Genomic DNA, 27733 nt, shown 5'->3' with positions numbered 1-27733 from the left:
TAACATTTTATGTCTCAGATTAAATGAAAATGAAAAAGTAGATGTGAAAATGAGAGTTAAAACTTTCCATAATAAAACGTTGGAATGCTGACATTGAACAAAATGCAGCTTGAACCTATCTCTAAAATGGAGGAAATATTCTAACTGGTAAAAATATAGAGGGATTCCTTGAGTAAAGAGAAAGCTAGCAGTAACAAGGATATGTGTACAAAGGTATTCTGGCCTAACTGAGCACTCATTCATTAAACATTCATTCAGGAGGGTCTTTTTTTTTAGAGTCTTGAGTATTTATTACCACTGTTTTTATTTACTTCTAAATTTATATAATTTAAATTTTAATAGTGACTTTTTTTTTTTTTAACAAGCTTACAAAATTTTTGACAATTTGACAATTGACTCTTGTGAGCCAGCTCCAGCTCACTACTCCCAGCTGCCCAAACTCATAGGTTGTATATATCAAAGCTAGCTCAAGTCTTCTATTAGTTCCAACATCCCACCATTTTCCCCTTGGAGAATTTATTGAACAACCACGTACTAACAGCACATGCCAGTCAGGGCAGCCAAGCCAGTTCTGCCCTTGTCAAGCTGGGATGCTCGTGGATCAGGATGGGCATGAAGCAAACAGACTTGCAAATAAAGATATCATTATGAACTTTTCAAAGTGCTACGGAAAGAACAAGGTGATATGGAACGGAATGGGTTAAGGGCAGAGTTGGAGAACTAACTTAAATTTATCATTCAGGGAAGACATTTAAGCAGGAACTGGAAAATGAATAGGAGCTAGGAAGTCAAGAACAAAAAGAATTCTGGCCTACTGGTCAGAATTAAGAATACTGGGGAAGGAAGGTGTATATGTTTACAGAATTGAAGAAAGGCCAGTATGGAGAGAAGATGGAAGGGGAAGAATAACCCAGAAGGGTTTGGGGAGGAGAAGTGAAATACATTCTTTATTATGCAGGGTCTGTCTGGCCATGTGAAGAAAGTTGAGTTTTACTCTAAGTACAATGAAAAGCCAATGAAGGCTTTTTAAAAGGCAAATCTCATGAATCAATTTATGATTTACAGTCATCACAGTAGCTGTTATAACAAGAAAGGATGATAAAAGATAAACAGTGCAAGTGGGAAGACTGAATTAGGGGTTATTGCAGGGGCCACGCTGCGGGAGGCTAGCGTGGGTTGCCACATAGGCAGTGGAGGCAGTGTGGAGAGGAAAATGAATCCTAGGTATGGTTTGGAGGAAGAATAAATCGACATGGCGATGTACTACATAAGAAAGCATTTGCAAGACAGGGGCAGGGAGCCATGCCAAGGATGATTCCAAATTTTCTAGATTGAGCATGTGGCTTAACAATTTTTTTAAAGGTTGCTATTTACTAAATTTGGGGAAGACTAACCAGAGTCCATGCTGCGGCATGAAGTTGTATTACTTTACAATTCATTTTGCCTGGGACGGATACTAAAATTCTTGGTATGGATCTTTAAACGGATGAGGGTACTCTAAATCATGCAGGGCAAAGGATATGATGTTAACCCTATCTATAAAAGTTAATTCGTGGATTACATAATTTTCTGTAGGATGAAAACCAGGAGAATTGCTTTGGTCTTAGCAATCTAGAGTTCATGGGTTGTTGACCTGCTTTGAATAACATTAAATATATATATGGATAGGGATACGTATATGTATATATATATTACAAGAGCAGTTCCAAGAAAATGGAAGTGGGGATGAGTGACAGAAACTATTTCTGGAATCCTGAGAAATACTTCACTTGATATAATGTCTAAGAACTGATACATGGAGGGAAAAAAAACTAGCTAAACTTCAGGTATTATTAACCCCAAATATGATACTGAAAATAGACACAAACGGGAGCAATAAACAAGAAAAGACAACATTAATATAAAATGCCACAATTCTAAAAATTCTTTTCAAGATAGAAGAAAACATTTGCATCTATCAATTGCTAAAAAGGAAGTAATTAAGTGTTTTGAAGTTAATTATAATTAAGATATGTATTTGTTTCTAACTAAAATCATATACCATGAATCATAAAAGTAAACGTGGGGCTTCCCTGGTGGCGCAGTGGTTGGGAATCTGCCTGCCAATGCAGGGGACATGGGTTCGAGCCCTGGTCTGGGAAGATCCCACATGCCGCGGAGCAACTGGGCCCGTGAGCCACAACTACTGAGCCTGCGCGTCTGGAGCCTGTGCTCCGCAACAAGAGAGGCCACGATAGTGAGAGGCCCGTGCACCGCAATGAAGAGTGGCCCCCACTTGCCGCAACCAGAGAAAGCCCTCGCACAGAAACGAAGACCCAACACAGCCATAAATAAACAAACAAATAAATAAAATTTTAAAAAGTAAATGTGAACATTTCTATATCTTAGGAAATTATACAGAATGATATATTTTAAGATGATCCCTTATTCATGGTAAGCATAAAGCTGTAAATTTAAACCATGAAATCATGTGTCGTATTGTTATGCCTACATACCTGTATAGAAGTCAATATTCAATTTAAAGTATAAATAAAATATAATGTCCCTTTAAAAGCTTCAAACTTACTTTCAATTCATAAGTATAGGAATAATTTAAAGCACTGTAGCACGTTATTTTATCTATCAATAGTAATTAACACAGTCTTAATCTGGCTAATGTTAATGACCACTGTTCTTCCGTAAATCCCAGTTAAACCAAGCTTATTAAGGGCTAATTAAAGGAAGTCTTATGTGCACTGAATAAAGTAATGTCTGTTTTTAGAGTTGGAGTACATATTTTGTCTGATAACATAAAATGAGACAAAACTTTTCAATTAAAAGTTTACAAGCTGATTATCGATTTCTAAAAAAAAAATGTGCCAGTGAAACAACTGACAACCTCATTCATCCTATATATGTGTGCTTTTTACAGGTGAAGCAATGTAATCTAAACCTGGTAGCATATTTCCTGAACACTACACTAGGCTCAGAATGCAGCAAATAGTCAATAAAACACCCTTTGGATATATTCAATCAGGATCAACTAGTGCAGATCCTGGATAAGTATGGAATGCTCAGGCATGTAGAGGAGGAAATAGGGTTTCAAATAATGCTGAGACGTTGGGAATACTAGAAACTCCCAACATTTCAGAAGATATTTGTGAGTGTGTATGTGTGTGCATGCAATTTATTATGTTATTTTTAATTTCTATTTAATAAACTTTAGTATAATGCTTACAATGTGTCCCATCGTGTTCTGAGAAGTAATTTAACCCAAATAATTCCCAAGAGCCCTATGAAATATTTATAATTATTATACCTGTCATATAGATGAGGAAACTGAGACACAAAAGTGCTAAGATGCCAAAAATGTCGTAAGAACAGTTAAGAACAGAGCCACACTTTACACCCAGGCAGTTAGGCACCATATTTTGTGCTCTCAACACTAAACACAAAGTTGTGTTGCCTCTCAGTTTTCACTTAAGTGTTCTCATTCTCTCTCTCTCTCTCTCCCTCTCTCCCCACCTCTCTCTCCCTCTGTCTCTCCCTCTCTCTCTCTCTCCCTCCCTCCCTCACTCTTCCTCTCTCTCTCTCTCTTTCTCCCTCTCTCCCCACCTCTCTCTCCCTCTCTCTCATTGTCTCTAACTCTTGCTCTCTCTCTGCCTCCACCCCTGCCAACTACTCCTTTTGGGGAAGCAGCAGTAAATATTACAGAGTACTAACACAGTTTGGTGCAGCATGAGGACAGATAGAAAAGGAAATCGGCATATCACTGGAAAGATGTAGGCATGAAGATTAGGTACCCATTAGAATTTGAGGTTAAATATGACTATATGACTATAATAGGAAACTACCTGTGGTTATAAGAAAACAAAAACGATGTTGAACTACATCATGTGAGGGGTATTTGTTTTGTTTTGTTTTCATCTAAATTAGGAAAGAGGGACTTCCCTAGTGGTGCAGTGGCTAAGAATCCACCTGCCAATGCAGGGGACACGGGTTTGAGCCCTGGTCCAGGAAGATCCCACATGCCGCGGAGCAACTGAGCCCGTGTGCCACAACTACTGAACCCACGTGCCACAACTACTGAGCCTGTGCTCTAGAGCCCACAAGCCACAACTACTGAGCCCGCATGCCACGACTACGCCTAGAGCCTGCGCGCCTAGAGCCCATGCTCTGCAACAAGAGAAGCCACCGCAACGAGAAGCCCGCGCACAGCAACAAAGAGTAGTCCCCGCTCGCCACAACTAGAGAAAGCCCACACGCAGCAACAAAGACCCAACACAGCCAAAAATAAATAAATAAATAAATAAATAAGGAAAGAATAGTGCCTTGAGTTCTGAATAGTGTAAAAGCAAGTATATATATATATATATAATATATATATATATATATATATATATATATATATGGATGGATGGATGTGTATATATATATATACGTGATTCGAGGGTATGTGACATTTAAATATTTGTTTTAATACGGTTTTATAGTTCAAATTTGTAGAAAAACAGATGTGATTTTGGTACTGAGGGACATTGTCATGCAAATCTATTTCTCAGATGCAACTTTTATTAGGTGATGCATTGTTTTGACAAATTAGGTAAGATTGTCTACTGAATGACTTCCTTACCTGTTTCTATCAATTCGTTTCTTTTCTATTCATTGTTTTTGTTATGTTTATTTCTCAACATTAGTGATTTATATCCAACTAATCAGAATTCCTGGTTATTGACTAAATGTAATACTGCCTGCACCACATGAGTTTATGATACAGAAATTTCAAACCACAAATCTCTCCAGATTCCTATGGGAATGAGTAGATGTTATACAGTCTTCATCTTAAAAAGATATTTTTACAAATAGATGACTCATTCTGGCTGATCATACTTTGAAATATCACATTATTGCTCTGAATCACAAGTGAGAAAATAACACACAATAAAGAAAGACCTGGAAGAATATAATTTTTACGAAGTTGCCTACTACTCTGACTTAATTTCAGAAAAACACCTCACTACAAAATTAATATTATTAGAAAGCAGTGATCTACATAAACTTGTATATGCACTTCTGTGTAAATTTACCTCATCAATCACAGCAAGTAGGTTTGGTACTATAAAGAGACGATATTACCAGCAACATTTTCAATCATGGGGCCATATATCCAAAAGCAATCAATAAAAAAACATACAGGAACTGACAAACAACTAGTCAACTGAATCATTTTTCCTGAAATACTTAGCAGTAGCCTTTTAAAGTAATTGCTTGTGGTCAATATTACTGTATTTCGGTCTGCTTGCTTGTTAAAATAGAATGGATATCATGTCCATTAAATTTTGGCTGTCAGAGGAAGTTTTTCACACCTACAATCAACCATAAGGAGGGGTATGATATTAACATGCCTAAAAAAATCACCTTTTTGTCAATTTTACCAAAGTTTTGAAGGTCAACAGACTTTTTAAAAGTTGAGGGAGAAGAAAATGTATATTTTCATCAAAATGTAAAAGATACATATCCTTTGCTCACCCATAACTTACTTCTTAACAATTTCTCTCCAATTTGCAAAAGTAAAACACTTCTTATTTTGAACTAACCATTTTGAGAATTTATGTCTTCAAAAAAACATGACGTCTCTGTGAGGGGTTCAATATCAGCATAGATTAAGCCAATTACGGGACACATCTTTCTTGGTTGATGGGAGAACTTAGAAACTGCTGAGTTACACTTTGTGATAAACATTTTGGAAGGTTGCCAAAGCTGTTATAAACATTTCTGAGCTCACTTTTCCAGGGAACTCTTTTAAAAATCAATTAGAAGTGAAAGTCTTTCAATGCTGGTGTTTTAAAATGTCAAGCTTGTATTACTTTTTTCCTTGTTGTGCATCAATGGCAGTATTTCAAAACCTGTATATTAAATTGATTATATTCTATAATTAAGCTATTAAGGGGATAGAATGTACAAGGGTTCTAAAATTCACACCACAGCAGAACTGGTTTGTTTTTTTTTTGTTTTTATAAAAATAAGCCCAATTCGATTAAAAAAGGGGGAAGGCAAAGAAAGAAAGCATGAGGTAAGAAGAAAGTGTAAATTGGCTATTCAGATTTTATTTTAAAAGCATACTCAAGTATATTATTGATTTTGAAAACTATTTCTTAACATTACAGGTCAACAGGTTAAAATAATAAATGCTTTATTTATGATTCCTGAATCTGGATTTTTTTAGAAAGTAATCTATGGTCAATGGCAGAGGATCAGTTATGAGCCTAAATTTACAAAAGAGAGGTTTATTTAAAGATTTACTATACTCAAGATTACAATATATTTATTTAAAAATATATAATATGATTTTAGATCATGTTATATGTGTACATGTGCCTTATATGTGTACATGTTTGAATATGTGTGTGCACATGGTTCACTTTCTTATTAAAAGGGGATCTTGTCAATCTTTCCAAGGTAGTGCCAACATTTCATGCACAAAAAACAAGCTGTGTGTTATCTATATAATGATGTTACATAAAATTAAAAATTTTTAGGAAAACATAAGATTAAAATCCTTAACTATCAAAAAGTGTGCTCCTTTTCTCTACAAATGATTCACAAATTTACTGTAGAGAGCAAAGGATTAAAATTCCTCATGTATGTGTAACGAACACATTGATAATAATTGGTTTGTCCTTTCAAGTTGTGTTTATCTCTTCATTTCCATCACAGTTTCAAAGGTCACTCCATTCCATTTATAAATCCAATATGACAGAGATTAGTAAAAGCAAAAAGCAACAACTAAATGAGTACCTCATCATGCAATCACACATCTCACAATTCATTTATCCAATTAATAAAAAATACCATCAAATGCTTCGTGGTGAGTTTTTTCAAAGCATCAAAATGGTTCATGTCAAGATAACTTAATCATCAACATTTACATTCCTCAGTATAGCAAATGTAGAGAAAACAGTGAAATTACACCTCAGGGGAAAGATAGCCAAATAAGTATTTCTATATTTTTCCAAAATAAAATAATTTAAAAAATAAATATATTTAATAAATTCAGCTTATACTAGTAATAAGTTAATGAGAGTTTCTTGAGAGCTGAAATATATGGATACTTGTGTGTGTGAGTGCACATTCACGTGTGTGCGTATGTGTGTGTGTAGTGTGATATCTAGCTATTTAATTGCTAAGGTAATATATTATCTAGAAGAGGAATCTAACGGATTGAAAATAGTCTTATCATTTACTCATAGATATATGACATTTTCTAATTTTGATGCTCATTTTGATATATTTATTTTAAACGATTTTAGAACCTGACCTTTCCTCTTGATGTAGGCATAGGTTTGACAGTGGTAGGTACATGAAAGCGCAAAAAGAAACTAAATACATGCCGTGTGCATTATAACTGGCAACTCTAGGAGGCTGACATTTAGGTTGCTAAAGGAAATCATTTTAAAACAATTTGACCACCTTTGTTAAGATTAGCATTTTTAACCTTGATATTTTCACGTAAAGTGAATATTGGATTTACATTGCCAATACACTCATTGTTTTAACAAGTCCCACTCCAAAAATGTAGTTGGATTAGTCCAATGTAAAAGATGAGAGAGGAAAAACAGAAATATAAAAACGAAAGCGAGATTATCCAGAAAAAAGATATCTCAGAAAACCTTGTAACACAGTTTCAGCACTCACAAACCATAGAGAAGTAAAGAAAAAGCAATTTATTTCCAAAAAGCAGCTAAAACACAGAGAACTAGTTAAACAATTATTTATAAAAGAGGTAGACGTTTCTTTCTAAGAGAAATATGAATGAAGTTAAAACGGACTGAGACTGGTTTTAGAAATCATTTTCCCCCCATCTCTATTATATGGATCTGTGTCTCACGAAACATTAGAAGGTCACAGAATCCTAAGGCAGAATCAAGAATGTTTACAAGGCCACTGCGTTTTGAAGTAGCCTTGAATCACTCAAACATCATAGTGCCTGAGTATAAACTATCAATCACCACATTATATTTAATAATGTCATATCTCTTTTATGTTTGTTTATTAACTTATGCATTCTTATATAATTGTGTGGTAGCTAGTTTGTTTTGAACATGACCTATCCTTTTCTGTTAAATATACTTTCTAGAAAAAGTTTAAGTAAAAATATAACTATTAAATGTCTTATGAAGATGGTGAAGTCTTCCTTCCCTGGATATCCTAAAATGTAATACCTGTATAAACAAAGATCTCTCCAAAACCCACAATCAATGCAGTTGTACAAGTAAAATTCCAGGTAAATGACTTGTTATTTGAATTTTCATTTAGAAAAAGGAAAAACTTTTCCAAGAATTCCTGAAGTGTTGTAATTTTGTATGAAATCAATTTATGAAAAAGACTTAAATATGTGCCCTAAAGACACGCACGGCATTGATAAAAATGCAGGGTTCACACGGTCTTATAAATTGTTTTAACTTTAGAATACCCCCATGCACATATATATGTATTTGCATAAGCGTGTGTGTACACATGCATACATACATACATGACTGGCTACACACACGCTCACATATACACAAATATCCTCTCTTCTTTGTCCCTATGCAGATTATTACTCCCTGCCTACAAATGACCCCAAGGAAGTAAGTACGCTTCTTGGCTGAACAATTTATCAACAGCTTGAAGTGACAGGAATGGTGATTCAATCCCGTGTCCTCACATATCAGATGTAGGCCACATTCTTCAGTCTGCAGAACCAGAAAGGGAAAAAGTCCCTGTCGCATTTGCCCTTTCATAGAGATGGAAATATTATTAGAAAGGACATAAACAGACTAATTAAATCACAGCAGTATGGCTGGGATGACAGCTGGTACAGCGTGTGACTGAGAAGGTCCATATCTGTGAGCAGGAGGTACTTCACTTCCAATCCATTCGCTATTAGGTGCTTTCAAGCTTGCTGTGCAGACATTAAATAATAACATATCATTTCCAAGACGAAAACGATGTAAAGAAATAAAAAAGGCTTTCTAACCAAGAAATCTTTTGTGCAACAGAGAAAAAAAATCATTTACCACTCAGTTCTGCTTTTGAGATAAAGATGTAATAATGCCATTACCTTTCATCAGCAGGATCCTTGAAAATCAACACTCTTTGCTTATCATGCTGTGAAATACAAATAGAGCTAAAGGCATGGTCTGCGAGGCACTGCTGCAGCGATATTAACTAACAGATCTGCCCTTTGTGAAGGAAACCGTATCCGTTTCATTAGTGCAGACTCTAATTCAAAACTGTTGAAAATGAACTGCACATACTGTTTTAATAACAACATTCCTAATCATTATCAAACTGGTAATTCTCTCAGCACTGAATGGAAGGGTCTGTGTTTCCATTATGACCTGCTGTTAAAGAAAACCATATTTAAATCCTCTATTTTTCCATTCTTCCAAATGATCCAGGTTCATTTGGGGGAGGGGGGTACTAAGAGCCTGCAAGATGATGTATGCCACATTATTTCATCATAAGTGAATTGACATTTTTAGACATTCATGTCGACTACTATATTATTTACTTATTATCACTAAGTTATTGTATTTTGTATTCAATTGGACATGCCATGGTTCATACAAATGGCGTTGTACTTTTGGAATATTTGGACAGTGCAGAGAGGAATCACAGTCATTTAAATGTGAAATGCTAAGTCTGATGACAGGCATTGGGCTCAGAGTTAGAAACTTGCGTGCTCATGCTCACAAAATGTTAAACCATGAACAACACCCTTAGTAACAGCTCAAAGAATATGTTCTCTAATGCTAGGTCATCATGAGATATTTGAAGATTTATATCATCAAACATTATAATTTACAGAACACAAAGTTGAAGGTTTATTTTAATCATATGTCATCAATCATATGAAGTTAAAATATAAGATAAAATAATGGAGGATCATAATAATGAAAAAAATAAGAGTTATCTGATCTTAAAAGGATGGAATAAGGCCTGGGGTTATTTTAAACTGAGACGTTTGCTCCCACTATACGTTACTTTGAAGTTCCTATAAACATTACAGCAGGCTGATGTAGGTTGACGATCATATTTAGGGCTTTCCTCAATGAAAACTGAAGGCTGTAATAAATGCATTCAATCTCCTAGAATGTGATGGAGTCTACCATATAGCATATCCAATTGGATATATGTTACATATCCTTATGTTCTATGATTACACAAGGATACAGCATCAGATAAAATCATTTAATTTATATTTCTTAGTATGAAATGCTTATATTATCAGTTTACTTCATTATCCTGTCATTAGTTGGAGTAAGCAATACTAAAACCAAAAGGAAAACATTGGGTTAATATTTTCTACTTATGCTCTCCAACTGTCCATATAGATTAAAAATTTTTTATGAAAATGAAACAGACACTACAGAAAAAGTGGAAATATTCTCTGCATTCTGCTTATCTACACCATACAATACATTTAATAATTCATACAGAAAACTAGTATATGTTATTGTTCATACTCTAATGATTTTATTTACTTATAGGAGTGGATTCAGAAATACATGCTCAAATATTTTTAAATGAGAAAAGTATTCTTTGTAATATGGAAATGTATTTTTTCCATAGTCCCCAGTTATGATCACTAATGTTTTTATTCTTTTATATGCACAATAAAGTTCAAAAATATGTTATGAGAAAAAATGCAAAATGATGCCAAGCACTTTCTAGAAAATCATGAAAAAGAGGTTAATAAAATGACCAGTTATTACCACATGTGCCTCTTTTTTTCTTATATTCAAAATAAATATTTTCCACCATTATCTGTCATATGTAATGGTTACATAATCTGTGAAATGATGTGTTACGATATACATAATGATGGCATGTTTCGAACATTTAGGTTGTTTCAGTTTTGTATTTCATTTTAGAAATCACTGCATAGAATAACTTCTTGCCTTTTATCTTCTACTCATTTCAAAAATCAAAGAGTTTTAGAACCAAGGGGTTAACTGGGCATCAAGCTCCTTATTTATTAAATAAGAAATCTGAGAAATTAAGAGACCTAACTAGCTAAGTTATTTATTAGCAGTGTTATTACTAGAAGCTGAATCTTCTGACATATTTTGCTCTCTGCTCCCCGATCTCAGCTTTTGGAAGCATCTAGAAGGACTTGTTTGATCATACTACAAGTTATTCAAATGATAATTCTGTCTTAAATTAGCTATTTATTCTTTATATTTTCACATTAGATTACCTTATTTAAAATATTTAATGAAGAAGAAATGCCAGAAATATTAAATATTTAAGAATGCATTGAAAAGTATGAAAGAGTAGCTTATTACTTTTTAGTTTTTCATTGCTGGAATAAGCAATTTTGTGTGAAATGTCAGGATATGAAGACATCTTTTGCATAGGAAATGATGTGAACCATATGGCTTATTCACCATCAACTGAATTACAAACCATGGCAGTTCCTACACTTTTAGGAGATGCTTATGTGGTCCTTCCATTAAAATTCCACTAATGTGACATTTGTGAAAAGGTTTATGTTTGGGCATACTTTCCTCACCATATGAGAAGCCACAGAGAGCAAAGGCATAGATTAAAAGTGTTTACATATAAATTGAAAGCTATCAGTTCTAAAATGCTTCTCATTTCATGTGTCAGAATTTTTTTGGCCTTTTAGGGTAGTCTTGTGTGTTTCCATGTTTACAAGACGCTGGCTGTTAATATTGTTAAATTTTACTCATCAGACAGGAAGAAGGATCTTAACAATCATTGTTAGGCAAAGAAACATTAAGAAAGTTAAAAAAAAAATTCCACATTTAATCTGTTAAACAATGGCAAATTTCTTATGAATCAGTGATACTGTAATTGAACTGGAGACATTTTTAGAGCAAGCTTGCTTTGGCTTTTTCACCCTCCGATTTGGAATCTGCTCACAGTACTGCCAGCTTAACCAAAAAGGATTAACTCTCATATCCAACTGAGAACACAGATAATTCTCAGTAATTGGTAAAAAATGAAGATGAATGGGGCTGAGAGATAAGGAGCAATTAGCTCATCAGCAGTTACAGCTGTGCACTCAATCCGGATCCATCTCTTGAGTCTCGGCCCCTTTTAAAGAACCTACACAGAATAAGCATAGGACGCCCCCTCCCCAAAAAATTGCTATATCTGCCCATCATTTCTCTAGTCTTCCATTTTACTTCCTTCCTATACAAAGACACCTGTCATAGCATGCTATGTAAATTACTACCTCTCTCAGGACCTATGTCTAAAGCCAATCTTCTTTTTAAACTTTTTTTTTAATAACAGAAACCAAATGACTACTGTAGACACTCTTAAATTCCCTGTCAATCGTTTCATTATAGCAGCATCATCTGTTTGAAAATATAAGCAATTCCCTCATCTAATTATAGGAAGGATTTGAGGTTCATTAACATTGCCAAAGCAGAGAATCCAATGTGCAACTACAGAGCTCTGCTTGGCGGCCTGTGTTCTCAGTTTCCTTTTATTTGCTTTCTCAAGGTCTCCAAGACTTTTTCCTGAAATCATAAAATTAATTTTTCCTTCCAAATAGACACATGAGATAGAAGAAAGGAAATGACTGCAATGTAAACTATTTTATTTCTTTAGGAATGGTTAAAAAAAAAAGAAAAGATAAGGGGATGGTCAGCCAGGGAAGATAATTTTCTCCCTATCTGCCTGGCTTGTTTTTTTTTTTTTTCATTGTTTTGTTTTGTTGGTTGATGGACAGAGGTAAGGAGAAAGGAATACCATTGAAGAACACAGCTGTTTAATCCCAAACTCAAGCTCTTGTTTTTACTTGAAACTCCTATATCTTTGTAACTATTGCAAGTTTGAAAAAATGCAAAAGATTCCTACATTTCAGGCATATGAAACGTGTTCAAGTTTGTGGATCACTGCATTAGGGTATTCTTGCCTACTTTCCATGGTGTTCAGAGAGAGAAATTCTGAAGTCTTAAGATTACTTCACTTCCTTAAAGAAATAACAGCAGTTCGGGGGTTATGACTATAGTTTAAACAATAAGATTTTCTTGGGACATCTGTTTTGAGATCACATTTTGAATAGATATGAACTCATTTCCTACTAAGCAAGCAATCTACTATTGTTGATAGCTGTTTACCAGTTCTATGAGTCAGATATTAGCTTGTGGCAAAGGTCCCTCTTAAATCCTCTGAGTATTCTTTAAACTGTGTACATAGTGTTTTCCTTAAATAAAATGTTAAGAGAAGTAAAAATGCAGTCTTTTCCTGCCTCTTGGTAAATTATAGTCCACAAACTCTTGCACTTGGGAATAATATTTAATGTATTTATCTTTAAAGAGTCGTTTCCTTTGTTGTCATTAGTTCAGGGAGTAAGATATTAGCTTTAGCAAGTATTTAAATAACAGAGAAACTACTAAGAGATGCTCACTATGTCAATATTTATATAGCAGTTAAAAACTAGAAGTAAAATTAAGTTTCCTTTATTTAGATTAAATCGATTGTGATTAATTTAGTACCCTCAAGACTGTGCATGATGCCAAAAAAAAGAAGATAAGCAGATAAAACATAGCTATAGAGACTATGAAATTGACCTTGAGTTCACCGGTTTTAAATTCTGCCTTTCCAATATCCCAGTCCCAATTTCCAAGCAGCATTTTTTAAGCTGGTTATGTAGATCAGTCCTTAAAGCAAAAAAATAGCAATTTATCTGGCCTGTATGTTGTGGATAGCGTTGCCACTAAAAAGAATCCAGGACATTTTTCCTTCTTATCTGCAATGTAGCTCATATCAGCCAACCTGTCACAAGATAGTACTTGATATAAACAAGAGATTGCAAAGACATCTCAGTAATCAATATCAGGATGGCTACAGTATGGAAACCCCAACCAGTGCATATCATTTGTCTCAGCATCTATTTCTATGGCCAAATGAAGCATTAATTCAAATCATAAATCTATGGTGATTTAAATCTGGGAATGAGCACCTGCCTGCTTTAATGATTTATTTTGTACATTTCAGTAAGCAGGAGATTTGTCCATATGAACTGACAGGTCACCTTCAGATGCCAGGAGCAGGCTGTTTATCACCATGCAGACTAGCATCTCATCTTAGCAAGTAAATATTAAACTAAAAGAATCCAATTGATTGTGGATGAGGGAGAATGGCGACACAGCCATATATTTCACTCAGCCTGCTGATGCCTCACTCGGATCTATCCTGAAGTCCTCACTTCTTCCTAAAGTGATCATTCTGTTGGAAAGATGCGAGCTCAAGGTTACCACGTAAAATTGGGATATAAAATAATTATTTGTCCGTGTCATAGGTTTCTTCAAACACCTTTTTTTCTGGCTAATTTTTACAATTCATATTAAGAACTAGAGAGGGTCATCTATACTAAGAATATTCCTACACCTCACCAAGCCAAATGAAATGAAACCAAGCAAAGAAAAAAAATCTATTTTCTAGCGGCACTAAGGGTTTACTTACAACCAAGGGGTGAGGAAGTGGGGCGGGGGAAACAGTGTTTCTACATAGAGAAGGCTGAAACGTTTAAATAACGCGTGAGCCAGATGAGTATAAGGGAAAAGAGAACCCTGAATCGACTTCAGAAATGTCACTGGATTTGGGCAGGGCTGAGTAGTAACAATACATCATTTAAGTAGCACCTCTCTGAGGGGTTTCGCTACTTCCAAGGGCCAAGTGATAGATTCGTGAGAGCAGTACATTTGTATTCTGAAATATAAGGCTTCTGAGATTCTTGGGATTCCTACTGGAATTCATAGGTTTCAATACCACTTCCTAAGCACCTCGTGCTAGCTGATGTTTCTGGGGGATCCACCGCATCCTGTTATGACTGTCTGCTTACTTAGCCACCCCACCCATAGGAGTGTACGCCCCTTGAGTGCTGAGGCTGTGTTAGGATTATTTTTGTGTTCCTAGAATAAGCTAAAATCAAACATACAACAAAATCCAAATGACGTAACAGCTGCCCCCAAATTTCCTCACAGGCCTGCAGCTTAACAAGTAATACCTAGTAGAGAGAATAGGAAAACAGAGGAGGAAGCAGTCGGTGGCTGTAAAAAGAGGAAGAAGGTGATTTTCAGGAGGGTAAGTTGGGAGAAATAATAACAATAGCAAAAGCAATACCCACATGACTAATGTTATGCATGACCAAAAAAATGTGATAAACAGACACGGTAATGAACAAAATGATAAGCGCTTGTCAAATATGATTTCCTTTCCTTCTCATGATGCAGATACTATTTTCTATGTTATTTTTCAGATGTGGAATGCGAGGCTCAGAAGGTTCACATAACTTTCCAAAGTCACGGAGCAAGTAGTTATTGAACACTTACCAAGAGGCAGGCACTATCCTCAGAACCAGAGAAGACTGGAGCCCATTTAAAGCAATTGCTCAAAATTGCCGTGATCTAAGCAAGCTCAACCTCCCATCCCCACCATTGCCCTGTACCTTCCCTCACTCTACCCCATCCCTCCCCTAAACTCTCTTTCCCTGATCTCTAGGTAAAGAAGAAGGGGACAGGGGGTGTGCTCAGGAAGGGTAATAAATCACAAATTCTTAGAGGACAGCAGTATGTGAGAATAGAATAAACATGACAATGGATAACATTTCCCCTCAAATCAGCTACAGATCTCTACCATACATGATCCATGAGCTTTAGGGACTAGCAATGACACTAATGTTAACACAATCTCAAAATATTAAGACCCTCTAGGAAAATTCAAATAAATTTCCGTTTCTGGTTCAAATTGGATGATGGGTGTCAAAAAAAAAAAAAAAAAAGCAATATAAACCAGCAAGTGAATACCTTAATGGAAGAAAAGTGATTTCTTCCAACTAAAAGGCAAAAGCAAATTTAAATTGTTTCTTAGTTTAAGTCATTATGAGAGCCTAGCTATCCAAATAATTATGATAAGCACAATTTGGTCAGAGGGCAAGTATTATTCCATAATATCAAATATTAAGTGTATGCCAATGCCTAATTATGAGCTATGGTCTCTTTATCTTATGCCTGTTGGTTTCTCCAAAGCCAGCTTCTGTTCTGCTGCTCAGGAAATTTGACAGAGGTAGAGTGTTTTAATATATTTTGTTCAAGTGTTATTAAATTGCCTAACTTAAAGATCCCTCCTCACAACACCAGCTATCAACAACAGCCTGCATTCAAGGCTTACTCTCCTAAAATTTTGAAAACACTCCAAATTATGCTTTGGAATCACAACTATAGTTTAGAGTGGCCAATTCCTTGTTTTCAAAAGTGTCCAATTTTGCTCTATTTTATTGGGCAAAGTAAAAGACTAGTATTTTAAAATAATATGTAGTCAATAGTTCTAAAAAGAGAATTACAATTCTTTCATTTTACTTCAATATCGTTTTTAACTTTTAAAAGCTTAAATTGATGTGTGTAAACTATGCCCTAAACCATCCACCGCCCTCCATCTTCTCAACAGAAGCACTGCAAATGCGAACGCTGGCACTTCCCTTAGTTCTTTTCAGATTTTGAGCCATGTCTTTGGCTTTCTTCCACATCTTTTTATCCTTCTAAGAATTGCTACCTCCTTCTTTATCATACTCTCAAGTCAAAGCCATTAACGCCTCTCCTTTTCTATTTCTCTTGTCTAGTTCTGTTGAAAAGTTCTATTTTTCCCCTTTTTACGTTGGAAGCTGCTCTTTGGCATCACTGAAGTGGTGGTATTTTGTGTTTCGTGTATGTGTTTTAAAATTACTTCCTACTAGGTTACTCATATCTAGCACATGATTCCATGAACAGTTGTGCAAATGACTATCACTGAAGTCCACAGTATTCCTTCATACACGCCCCCTACCTGTAGGTCAATGGACTGAAAGTAGGGAGCTGCTGATTATCTAAAGAAATAATCTGATAAAATGTTGCATAGAAAAGAAAATCTAATTGAACTGCCAAATATTATTGTGTCCCTCATGAACATGTATGTTGGATATAGTCTTGTGTACATCTTGTAGCATCCAAATTTCTCTTGCTCAATTATATTTTGAGCATGATTTCTACATTTTAAAGGGAAATAATACAGTGCAGTGGCAGAAAAAAAAAAGTTTTATGTCACAAACACACAGATGCTAAAGATATCATCAATAAAAATTTAACCCTCATTTGAAGTTGTGTTTGACAAAACAAATTACCCAAATTAATTCTGCAAAGAGAAAGCTGTTCCTTTTTGGTTTAAATAGTAATGGTTAACTTTCCATCCCTCCATACCTCAAGAAAGAAAAAGATCAAATTAAGACATTAAAGTGGCATTTTTTAAATAAGAGAAACTGATAATGGATGTATACAGAAAGAATTAATTATCAGCATAATTCTTATTCTTGGCAATACATGAAAAGATTAAGTTTATATGTTTTGCTGCTAAGGCACATTTCTTATTTGATAACCAATGCATTAAGAATAAAAAAGCTAGTGTGTGGTTTTGTTTGTAAATATTCTTCTGTCATCTTACCTATAATCAATATTTTAGAATTCTGACTATTAGAACTTATTTGTATTATGAAAGATGTTAACTGAATTCTTACAGTAGAGGTTGCAGACATAAAGTTAATTCCTACATTTAAAAATAATGTTGCTAATTATTTATTTAGAGTGTGTGTTGTTAGGCTAAGTGGTTTCTTCAAAATGTACACTATTTTCAAAGCTAAAGGGGCCAACTTCTTGAACGGGTAGCCAATAATTTTGTTCTGGAAAAGAAAGTCATTGAGTAGCAAAATGATCACAGTAAGTTTCAGTGAACATAAAACTTACCGACACTTGAATTCATGTCCCCATTTTCAGAATCTGCTCCATGTTGGTTACTACTGGCATGATAGTTGCTCATAGCTTCTAATTTGATTTTTTTCACCTTCATTGCTTCGGCGATCGCTGCATTGGTAGCAGCGGCAGCTGCTGCAGCTGCTGCTGTCAAACCTTCAAAGAATAAATTAAAAATGAGGTAATTCAAATTCTGATTTTTCACGTAAGACTCCACGTGCTTTACAGAACACATATACAAACATATTGAAGTATCTGATTCCTTTATGCAGCACTCTGATAGCATCTATTCATTCCCAGCTAACCAGTGAAACTATGTTGATATCACAGAGCACTCTCCGAACTCCCATATTCAATATTAGCAAAAGCATGATTCGTACACAGAAGGAGAGTAGTAGAAATGCAGCCAGAATTCGCCCTCAAACAAACCCATCTGAACATGTCATTCCTGGCTCCAAATCCTCTACAGCTGCCTACAGGTGGGGGGAATCTGAACTGCTTAGCTTAACTCACAAAGCTTTTCACTAGAATGGGAAACCTACCTAATCACCCGAAGTTTCCCTATTCTCACGCCATACTCCCCCTATGCTGAACGTGGCCCCAGCACCCACACGTGCCCTGCCTCTTCAAGCCCGTGCTTTTGCAATTGCCATTGCCTTTGTCTGGAACAGCCTAGGCCTGTGACTCACTTCCCCCACTTGTCAGTATTCTAGTCCCAGAGTTGACCTTTCGAACCACTATGCCACAACGTCTCCAGAACAGTTTGTCTCTGTTCATCCAGAAAACGGGAGGTGGGAGTGATCATGAGATTCGAAAAAACAGTTTGAGGCCAGATACGGAAGATCAGAAAGCGAAGACCTGGCTTTAGGTACAGGCTCTAGGTAACCAGCACAGGTTCTGGAGCAGGGGAGCGATTTGTTTTCCTTAAACGTGTGAACTTTTACCGAGTCAATTCACTTCATCCGACATCCTTCATCTGCAAAACGAAAGACACTGAAACGTGTGAATGATCTCTCCTAACTCTAAAACTCTGACAGTCTATGAGAGGATATACACACACACCCGCCCACACCCTCATACTCCTTTTGCTATGCTGCTTCAGAATTTCTGGCTACAGCGCTTCAGCCTGCTTTGAATTTATCTGTGTGATTTATTTCCACTCGCAGCTGGTGGATTTGAGACTGAAACCTCTCTCCTCCTTTTCCTCCCCACTAATCATCACTTCTAGTTACTACAGCAAATAAGTTGCAGCCTCAGGAATTAGAAGAAGGTCTTTTTCCCTAGAAACCTCTGCTTTTTTTTTTTTTTTTTTTGAGGTTAGGAGAAGACCTCACCTTTCCTTCAGATCAGACCAAAGATACCTTGACAACTTTCACCCCAACGCAACAAGACCTTCAGACTGACTCTTTGCATGACAAACTGGTAACTGCCCCTAAAAAGGCACTGATCTGAACTCAAAGAATTCATCTGGGTCTCGACTGAACACTTATTGCCTTTTAAGTCCCAACTTGAACTGATTCTCTCATCTTCCTATGATTGAATTTTCTCCCCAGTTACTCATTTCCTTCAAAGATGTTTCAGAAGATTTTCTTTCCTGTTCTCTTAAAATTCTCTTTGTGTTTCCCAGAAAATCTCTCTTCCTCAGTTTCGCCTTGTCACCAATGCGAACATCCAAATTGTCCTTTCCCTTCATTGCCTGGTGTTGTCCCATATCCAATTTATGACACATCTAGGGTCCTTATCTTTGATTTATGAGGCAGGTAAATCTTGTTCCATAGTATTCAAATAAGAAAGAAAAAACTACAACTTGAGATATGATTGTTATTATTGGATAGATCTGAATCAAGCTCAGTAGCATGAAACATAACTGTGCTTGATATGGCCTTACACAAGCTATAAAATCTTCTTAAGTATGGTTTCTTCATCTGTAAAGTCATCCTATTCACAAAGAGATAATAGAAGGATTAACTAAGATAAACTATGTGAAGAATGCCACATAATGTTTAGTAAAAACTAGGCAGGGCTTGTGTTCCAGTTTTTACTTCAGCAAGTCAAGACCAGTCCTAGCTATGACTCAAGCAGGATACAGTGGGCTGTCTGCAGCCCCCCTCAGCTAGAAGTATCCTGCTTCTCCTTAGCTGCCAGCATTAACCCTTGACTTTTAAAAATGCCTTTCACAATTTTATTATTTATCTGATCTTATTTATGGTACTCTTCTCTTTTTCCATGTGACAGTTTTTTCCCCCTTAGGTTTACACTTCTAATACAAATTCCAACCGATAGATGTGTGTGTGACACACACATGCTATAACCATAATACTTTTGAAATATTCTATTTTCAGTCCAGTTTCATGAAGGCAAGAAGAAAGCTATGACATTTGCAACAGTTGCTGATTTTAGTTTCACTAACTCACCTAACTGTTTGATGGGTTCTCAAATTTAATTCTTTAATAGCTTTCACACTCAGCCAATCTTCTCCATCTCCCCTGGCTTCCCCTAGTGCAAGCTGCCACTTTTTGTTCCCTGGAGTCTTGTAATTATTTCTTAACAGCTTCTACTTTCCCTACCTCCAATCTCTTATGATTCATACTGCGGTCAACATAACCTTATGAAAACAAAAATCTAATCCTGGCATTCGATGCCCGCTCTGAGGATTAAGGTGGGTGCTTCATGTGTCTGTCAGGGCCCTGTGTGCTCAGTCCCCTGCTTATCTGTGTAGCATTATCTTTCCCCCAGGTCTCCTTTGCTCTGTGTGCTCCAGACATATAGGGGTCTTTCACCTCCTCTAGTGGACTACATTTCCTCTTTCAAGCCAGACTTTGCACATGCTGTTCAGACTTTCTAGAAAATCTCTCCAGTTCCCTGCCCCAGATCTGTCCTTGCATCTGTCATGTGAGGCTTAAATATGATGTTCTAGGGGAAGCAGGCTCAGGATCCTGACTCTTCAGCCTACCTGGGAAAGAGCTCCAACACTTCAAGAATCAGCCTAAGACTCACTTCTTTTAAAGAGCTGACCTTCTCCACCCTAGTCCTCAAGAGTAGAGCTAGTGGTCCACTTGCGTGTGTTCTCAGCCCTGTTGAATGAAAGTCTTCATTCTCTGTGCATCAGAATCACTCACAGAGCTTTCAAACCACGCAAAGAGCTGAGTCCTACCATCTGAGATTCTGGTTGGGACACGTCCATCTGTATATTTTGGTTGATTTTACTGTTCCTCAGGTCACTTTAATGTGCAATCTGAGAACAGAAACTCACTCAAACTCTTTATTGCTCCTTTTTGGGGGGGGGGTGTTGCTCAGGGGGTCGGTTTAGGGCTAGCTCCTTCGACTAGGTTATAACATTGAAAGGACAGAAATACTTTCCTAGTATATGTATCCCAAACATTGAGCACAAAGCCTGGCACAAATTGTCACTGAATGAAAAAAACACTTCTCAAACTGGATTACATGGAAAGCCGCAGGAGAAATATGGGAATTATTTTGACAATATCCATGTAAATAATTTAAAATATTATGTTCATATTACAGTCAATGGAAATATACTAGGAGTAGCAAATCTCATTAATTTAATAAAAAGCGTTTACTTTCCAAAGCTACATCTGCCTAGGGCTGGAGAGAATCACGAAAGTCTCACCCTCACCTCTGCATTGATTGCACTTCCTGTTGGCCTTGCCATGGCCCTTTCAAATCTCATGTAATTCTCAAATTCCCTCCAATTTGCTGTCTCTAGTAAAAACTAAGTTTAGAATCTATACACTCACTTTAGAAAGAGGTCCCATTGTATAGTTTGTTCCCTATGGAAGCTGCCTTTGAAAAAATAAGTGTAATAAATTCACAAAATAACACTAGTTTTTGGTCTATACTTCATAGGGAGTTCACACTGCGAAAACACTTCCTATGCAATCAAGAATGCTCTACCTGTGCAACACGGATGGACCTAGAGATTATCATACTAAGTGAAGTAAGTCAGACAGAGAAAGACAAATATCATGTGATATCACTTATATGTGGAGTCTAAAAAAATGATACAAATGAACTTATTTACAAAACAGAATCAGACTCACAGCTTAGGAAACAAACTTACTGTTACCAAAGGAGAAAGGTGGGATGGAGGGTAAATTAGGAAATTGGGATTAACATATACACACTACTATATATAAAACAGATAAACAACAAGGACCTGCTGTATAGGTCCTTGTTGAGCCATATTGAACTATATTCAATATCTTGTAATAACCTATAGTGGAAAAGAATATGAAAAGGTATACATATATATATGCAACTGAATCACTTTGCTGTATACCTGAAACTAACACAACATTGTAAATCAACTATACTGCAATATGAAATAAAAATTTTTAAGAAAAGAATGGTCTGCTTGTGTAAACGCCGGCAACCCATAACATTTACCACACACTTTTCCTCCCTCCGTAACCCTTTCTCACTTAGAACTCTTCTCCACCTGCCTCATAATCAGACTTCAGCATATTTTCCTTCAATATCCCACCCTGAAGCAGTGAATTTATGACTGCTTTTAACTCTTCCCAATCAAAACAAGCCACTTTTCCCTCAGAACTAGGTAATCCAGTGTTTCTCCAAGTGATAATCTACATCAAATCTAGCTGCAGAGTGTGGTAAAGTTGAAGATTATCTTCCTTGGGGCCACATTCATGGACCCTATCTCTGAGATGGACTGAGGAATCTGTATTTTTATCTTTCAGTAGGTTGATTCTGATGCTCCCTGCCCTTAGATTATTTGATGACAGTAAAGTACATTATTAAAGTGTGTCTACACCTTACAGTAAAAGCTTTCTGGCTAGGTAGATCATCTCTGCGGTGGTTTTTGAAAGTGAGTATGCTTAAGAATCAACAAGGGAACTTGTTAAAATACAAAATCAGGTTGGACCAATAATCAGAATCTGAGACATACTGCTGTAGTGTGATGCAGACTTTGGAAAAATGAGTCTTCTGCGCCTCTACCCTAGCAGAGCAGAAGCAAGGAGGCCAGCCAGGTAACACAGCACTTCTGTGTGTTATAGATCCAGTAGCCATGCACGTTATTAACTCAACCAACCACTTACATATACGAATCTGTTTGGTATATACAGTAATTGTTAATTAAACAGCTTGGGTAATTTCTCCAGATTCTTCAATCAGGTAAAATTTTCACCAGATTTCCTTCTCTCATTGAGAGAAAAATTACATATATGTACACACACACATAATGCATGTGTGTGTGTACGGTGAAGAAACAAATAAATGAACAAAGGTTTTCTCACACTAAGGAATGATTAGATTAACCCATCTATTTTACCTCGTGAAACTTACTTTTTACACTCTCCAAGAACAATTATAGTATCTCATACACAAAGACAAAAACATACACTAAACTGAGAAGTCAAACGTAGTATAATTTCATTTTATTTTAAAAGGTTCTAAATCCAATTTTATCATCAGCAATGGGGAAACTTTAATGTATACTTAAAATTCATTTGCCACTGATAAAATAATGTATTGAGAGATAGTTTGTTTAAAAAAGATGTTTTCCTTCAGAGAAAGGATAATAAGTCATATATTGTGCAACTCGTAGACCTTCTATTGTCCCTCAGAAAAGGGACTGTACATCAAACTTAGGCTAAACCCCATAGGCCTTATGTCATGCAAAAATATTTAGGTTTCTTTTTTTTCTATTTGATCTTCACGAACTCTACCACTTACAATTCAAAAGGATGAATAGATTTTTACATAGAATTTAGAAAAACAGCTTGTCATCTTAGTGTCTGAATTATGCCACAAACTCATTGCAGCGGGCTCCATTCTGTTCTACTCCTTCAGAGCAAATTCTATATTACTTTTTTTAACCAGCTATTGTTAGAAATTCTTTATTTTTATCTTGGCTTATAGATTTCTTTTACTTGCACTTTTATTTTTTGATGGTCCATTAAAATCTTTTAAAGTTCTTGTTGAAAAATGACTGGCATGGAGATTCCTAGTTATGTAAACTCACTATCATATAAGGAGTAAACATACAGTCATTGAAAAACAAAACACTCCAAAAGCCATACAAACTTTGGACAACATGCATCAAATTTATATGAAGTACTGCAGCAAGTTATATAATTCCTAAGGCTTCCAAATTCCTATCTTTAAAGCAGAGATATCAGTTCTGACCTCATAGCAGTATTGTGGGGAATAAAGGTAAAATAATGTACACAACAGCATGGGCACATACTAAGCCCTCTGAAAATGGTAGTAAATATTATCAAGTAACCCGTAATATCCATCATGACATTTAGTTTTACCTTTGTTCAGTTATTCACAAAAATGCAAATATGACAAAAGTTATCTAACATTGTACGGTGAAATTTAAACATTTGACAAATGGACACCTGAAAACCATGCTTCTATCAAATCATTTGATTTAGTAGCCTACACTGATCAAATTTATCATAAAATCACTAAGTCTCCACTCTGTGCTATATTGATACAAACCTTTTGCTACTACAAATTCAGTATCCTAAAACCAATCCATGGGCTTATCATTTGGAAGGGAAGCAGGCATTATTATTCCTTGAGAGCCTTATTTTCCTTTGCAAAGATAGCATTTTTCTTCTGCTCTCAACTTTTATCAAAACAGCCTTTAAATCCTTCAAGTGCTGTTATACAATCCTGATTGCTCTCTCTAAAAAGGGAAAAGTATCCCCATTCTATTTTTTTCAAATAAGTTAGTACCCCTAGTTATAAAGAGTCGATTACAACTATAGATTATAAATATCAATAAAAGAGACATATTGCTGTCAAATTCTTTCTCTGATCTGTTTGTTTGCTCATTAACTTGAAAGGTCTAATCTTTGATCTTTGGTTTCAAAGACATCAAGATGACTTCCAAATGTTTGATATGTTGTCTACTTTTACATCGCATTCCATATAAAATGCGTTTCCCAAGACCTAATGGCTAAATAAAATTAGTTATAAGCAAGAGATAGTAAGCATTCAAAGCTTCCATATGATAGACTTTTTATTAGGCTATGTCACTTTACCCAAATGTAGAAAAAAGTACTCTAACATGCACTCGTTTATAGCCAATAGTAGTTATTATTAATATTCTGGAATTGATAAGTTATTTATGTCTGGCATTCTTCCTACTGCTTATTCAGGGAGACAGGCAGCTTATAAATATCTCATCACTCCACCGTCACAGAAATTTCATCGACAGTGCTCATGCACAGCTATTAGCAATATGAATCTAACCATTACAAGAAGGAGGAAAATCGAACATGTGGCATTAATACGCAGTCCTGGTTCCTAACCATCTGATAGGCAGATGGTGTGAAGCGGATTCTCCAGCTGAAATGAAGGGGCACATCATTTAAAACCTTGTTTGCATTCTAACTGATATCAGTGCCATATTGATATACATGATACATCATGGCAGTATTTGAACAATCTAGTTTGTTTCAGTCATAAATGTTTACAGCCTTGTTTTTTTAATCTTATAAGCATGTTCAGAAGAGTGTATTTTTAATTTATGAAACCTATTGTTTACTTCTGTTGAACTACAAGATTAGTGGAAAGCAGGAATATTAAATTACTTCAGCTAGAGCAATATAACCAAGACAGATGAATAAAGTGGGTTTCTATTTTCAATAAAGTATGTTAGTAAAGGAATTTTAAAATTAGCCCAGGCATTCTGTGCATTAAATACATTTATTCATTTAAACCTTCTAGCTTTTTCTCCCCCAAGTGGCATACAGAGATACCTAATGCTTTACACAGTCATTCATTTAAAACTCTCACTGTGTGCAATTAATCTTGTCCAACAATTCAATTCAGAAAGTAAAACATCAAAAAGCAGAGTTCAATTCAACAGTCATTACTGTGAAGTAATCTTTCTGCTCCTGACAGATCGTATAGACTCTTTGCAAAACTGTTGAAGGTGCATTGTAAGCTCTACATGAGTTTGAATTACAACTCAATTGAAATCACTCCAAGTCTTAGAAGAATTCTTGGCTCAGTATAACAACTTGAAAACACCAGTACCTTTTTTCCACCATGTCTTCTTCCTATCCTTATTTAAATACCAGCTGTCTAAAAAACTGAAACTAATTTTCCCAGTTATTTTATTTCTCAATACTTTCTAAATAAACAGAAATTGTGATTGAACTATGCCTGTTGTCACCCTTGAATAACAGAAATGATAATCAACTAGAATAAGTAACTTAATTGTAAAGCAGGGTAGACTGAAGATTTTGAGTGAGAGTTTGTCTCCCAATGTCCATTAGACTGATTTTTATTGCCCTTTGAAACACATTTATATTCTGCAGAGAAAAGGAAAATTGATCTTAGAGGCTGTTAATGGAAACACTCCTTATACCAGTTTCCAGTTTTTCAACTGATTAAATCAGATTTTTAAATGTGTCAGTTAACCAAAAAAATCTACTAATTTGGAGAAATATACAGAAAGAGTTTATTATAATATTGATAATCACTAATAAATCAAGTAGACATCAAGTTTAGCATTCTTTTCTGATTAGCTTAAAGTCTACAGTCTCCCAGAGTTTAGGAAGAAATAGCAGTAGTGAAGTCAGAGGGAGGGGACCCCATGATGATGTTATTTGGCCACATGTAAAATCACTGAGAAATTTCCATGGAAGTTTTTGAAACACTCAACTTCTAATCACTAACTCAGAGAATCAGGATGAAACAGAATCAATTCAAATGTTTAAATTACTATGATTTAAAATAAGAAAATAGGTAATTTATGAAAAGTTGAACCTGACACAACAAGGTCTTGAATATATAACTTTCACTTCGACTCCATCTGTTAACATTACCACCTTTAGAAAAATATTTCTTAACAGCCACTTGGAGTCTGGACTTATAAAACATAGAGATGAGAAAGACTTTATCTACTGCGACCCTTTTATTTTACTGATGATGAGACTTAGGGGCAGCGAGGTTAATCATTTCTATAAAGTCACACCATTAAATAATGATAGATTAATCCCAATTCCCCTAACTCCCACTTCAGCAGTGGCCACACTGCCTCTGTCAATAAACGAAAAAAGAAAAGGACAGAATACAGTAAACTACGGAATCACTGAAGGAAAATGAATCCTCTTTTCTCAAGTAGCTTATGGATTGCACAGGAAGCCAAGGTTACAGACACTCAGATGACGTTACAGACACTCAGATGATGTCACAAGTATAAGTTGACTCCACTTAAAAACCTGATCTAAATGTTCATTTGTGATTCCGTTTTATAAAATTTCGAATATATCTGCCACAGAAACAACGGTCATTCAACTTTGTGCACAAAACTTTTAACCTGTACTACTGGTGAAATATATTGTTTATAATATTACCCTGAGTCCTATATTTTAAATACAGAGCAACAAGGAAAAGGAGAAAGGCAAATAAATTATTTTCCTCTCTATATCTTGAATATAGAAACAATTATAAATAGAACCAAATTGAAAGAGGTAACATTTGTCTTGAATTTTCTTTAAAGCACTCTTCTCATTATTATTATTCCATTCTCCACTAAACTGGGCATTGGATGTTCTCATATTTGTCTAAGGCCCAATACTTCTTACTACGTACATGACTCATCACCCCAAATTACTCAAAGCATTGGCCCCAGGCAGGTGGCTCTTACCAACGTGAGAGTAGCTGACAGTATGTGACATTGTGAAAGGATGTTTTTAAAAGAGGCTACTTGTCAATATATTGGTGACAGTTCAGGCAGTATAATAAGTGAAAAGAGGAAATGGTGTCATAAATTTAATTTCCTGCCAAAGTCACCTCACTGGCATTTCAGCCTAAGAATAGTCTTTCCAAATGTTCTCCTACTTTTCTCAACACCATGTAAATGCTCTTCTAACTCCTTTGATACTTCAATACGTATCTTTCTTTTCTTTTTCCAGAATCCTGGTAGCATGTAGGGCTCTGTC

At 35.7% G+C, this 27733-nt stretch overlaps 1 protein-coding gene across 3 annotated transcripts in view; it reads right to left on the bottom strand.

Annotated features, from left to right (window-relative positions):
- Positions 1–27733, bottom strand: part of DACH1 (dachshund family transcription factor 1) — a 410071-nt gene that overhangs the window by 171594 nt on the left and 210744 nt on the right. For all 3 annotated transcript variants that reach the window (XM_082434858.1, XM_082434856.1, XM_082434857.1), the window contains exon 3: positions 17778–17939. In XM_082434858.1, coding sequence (XP_082290984.1) covers positions 17778–17939 — 162 coding nt within the window. The remainder of the gene's footprint in view (positions 1–17777; positions 17940–27733) is intronic.

The sequence above is a fragment of the Balaenoptera physalus genome (assembly GCF_965194825.1).
Source record: "Balaenoptera physalus genome assembly, chromosome: 18".
Lineage (NCBI taxonomy): Eukaryota > Metazoa > Chordata > Mammalia > Artiodactyla > Balaenopteridae > Balaenoptera > Balaenoptera physalus.
This window is presented reverse-complemented; position numbering and strand designations above follow the sequence as displayed.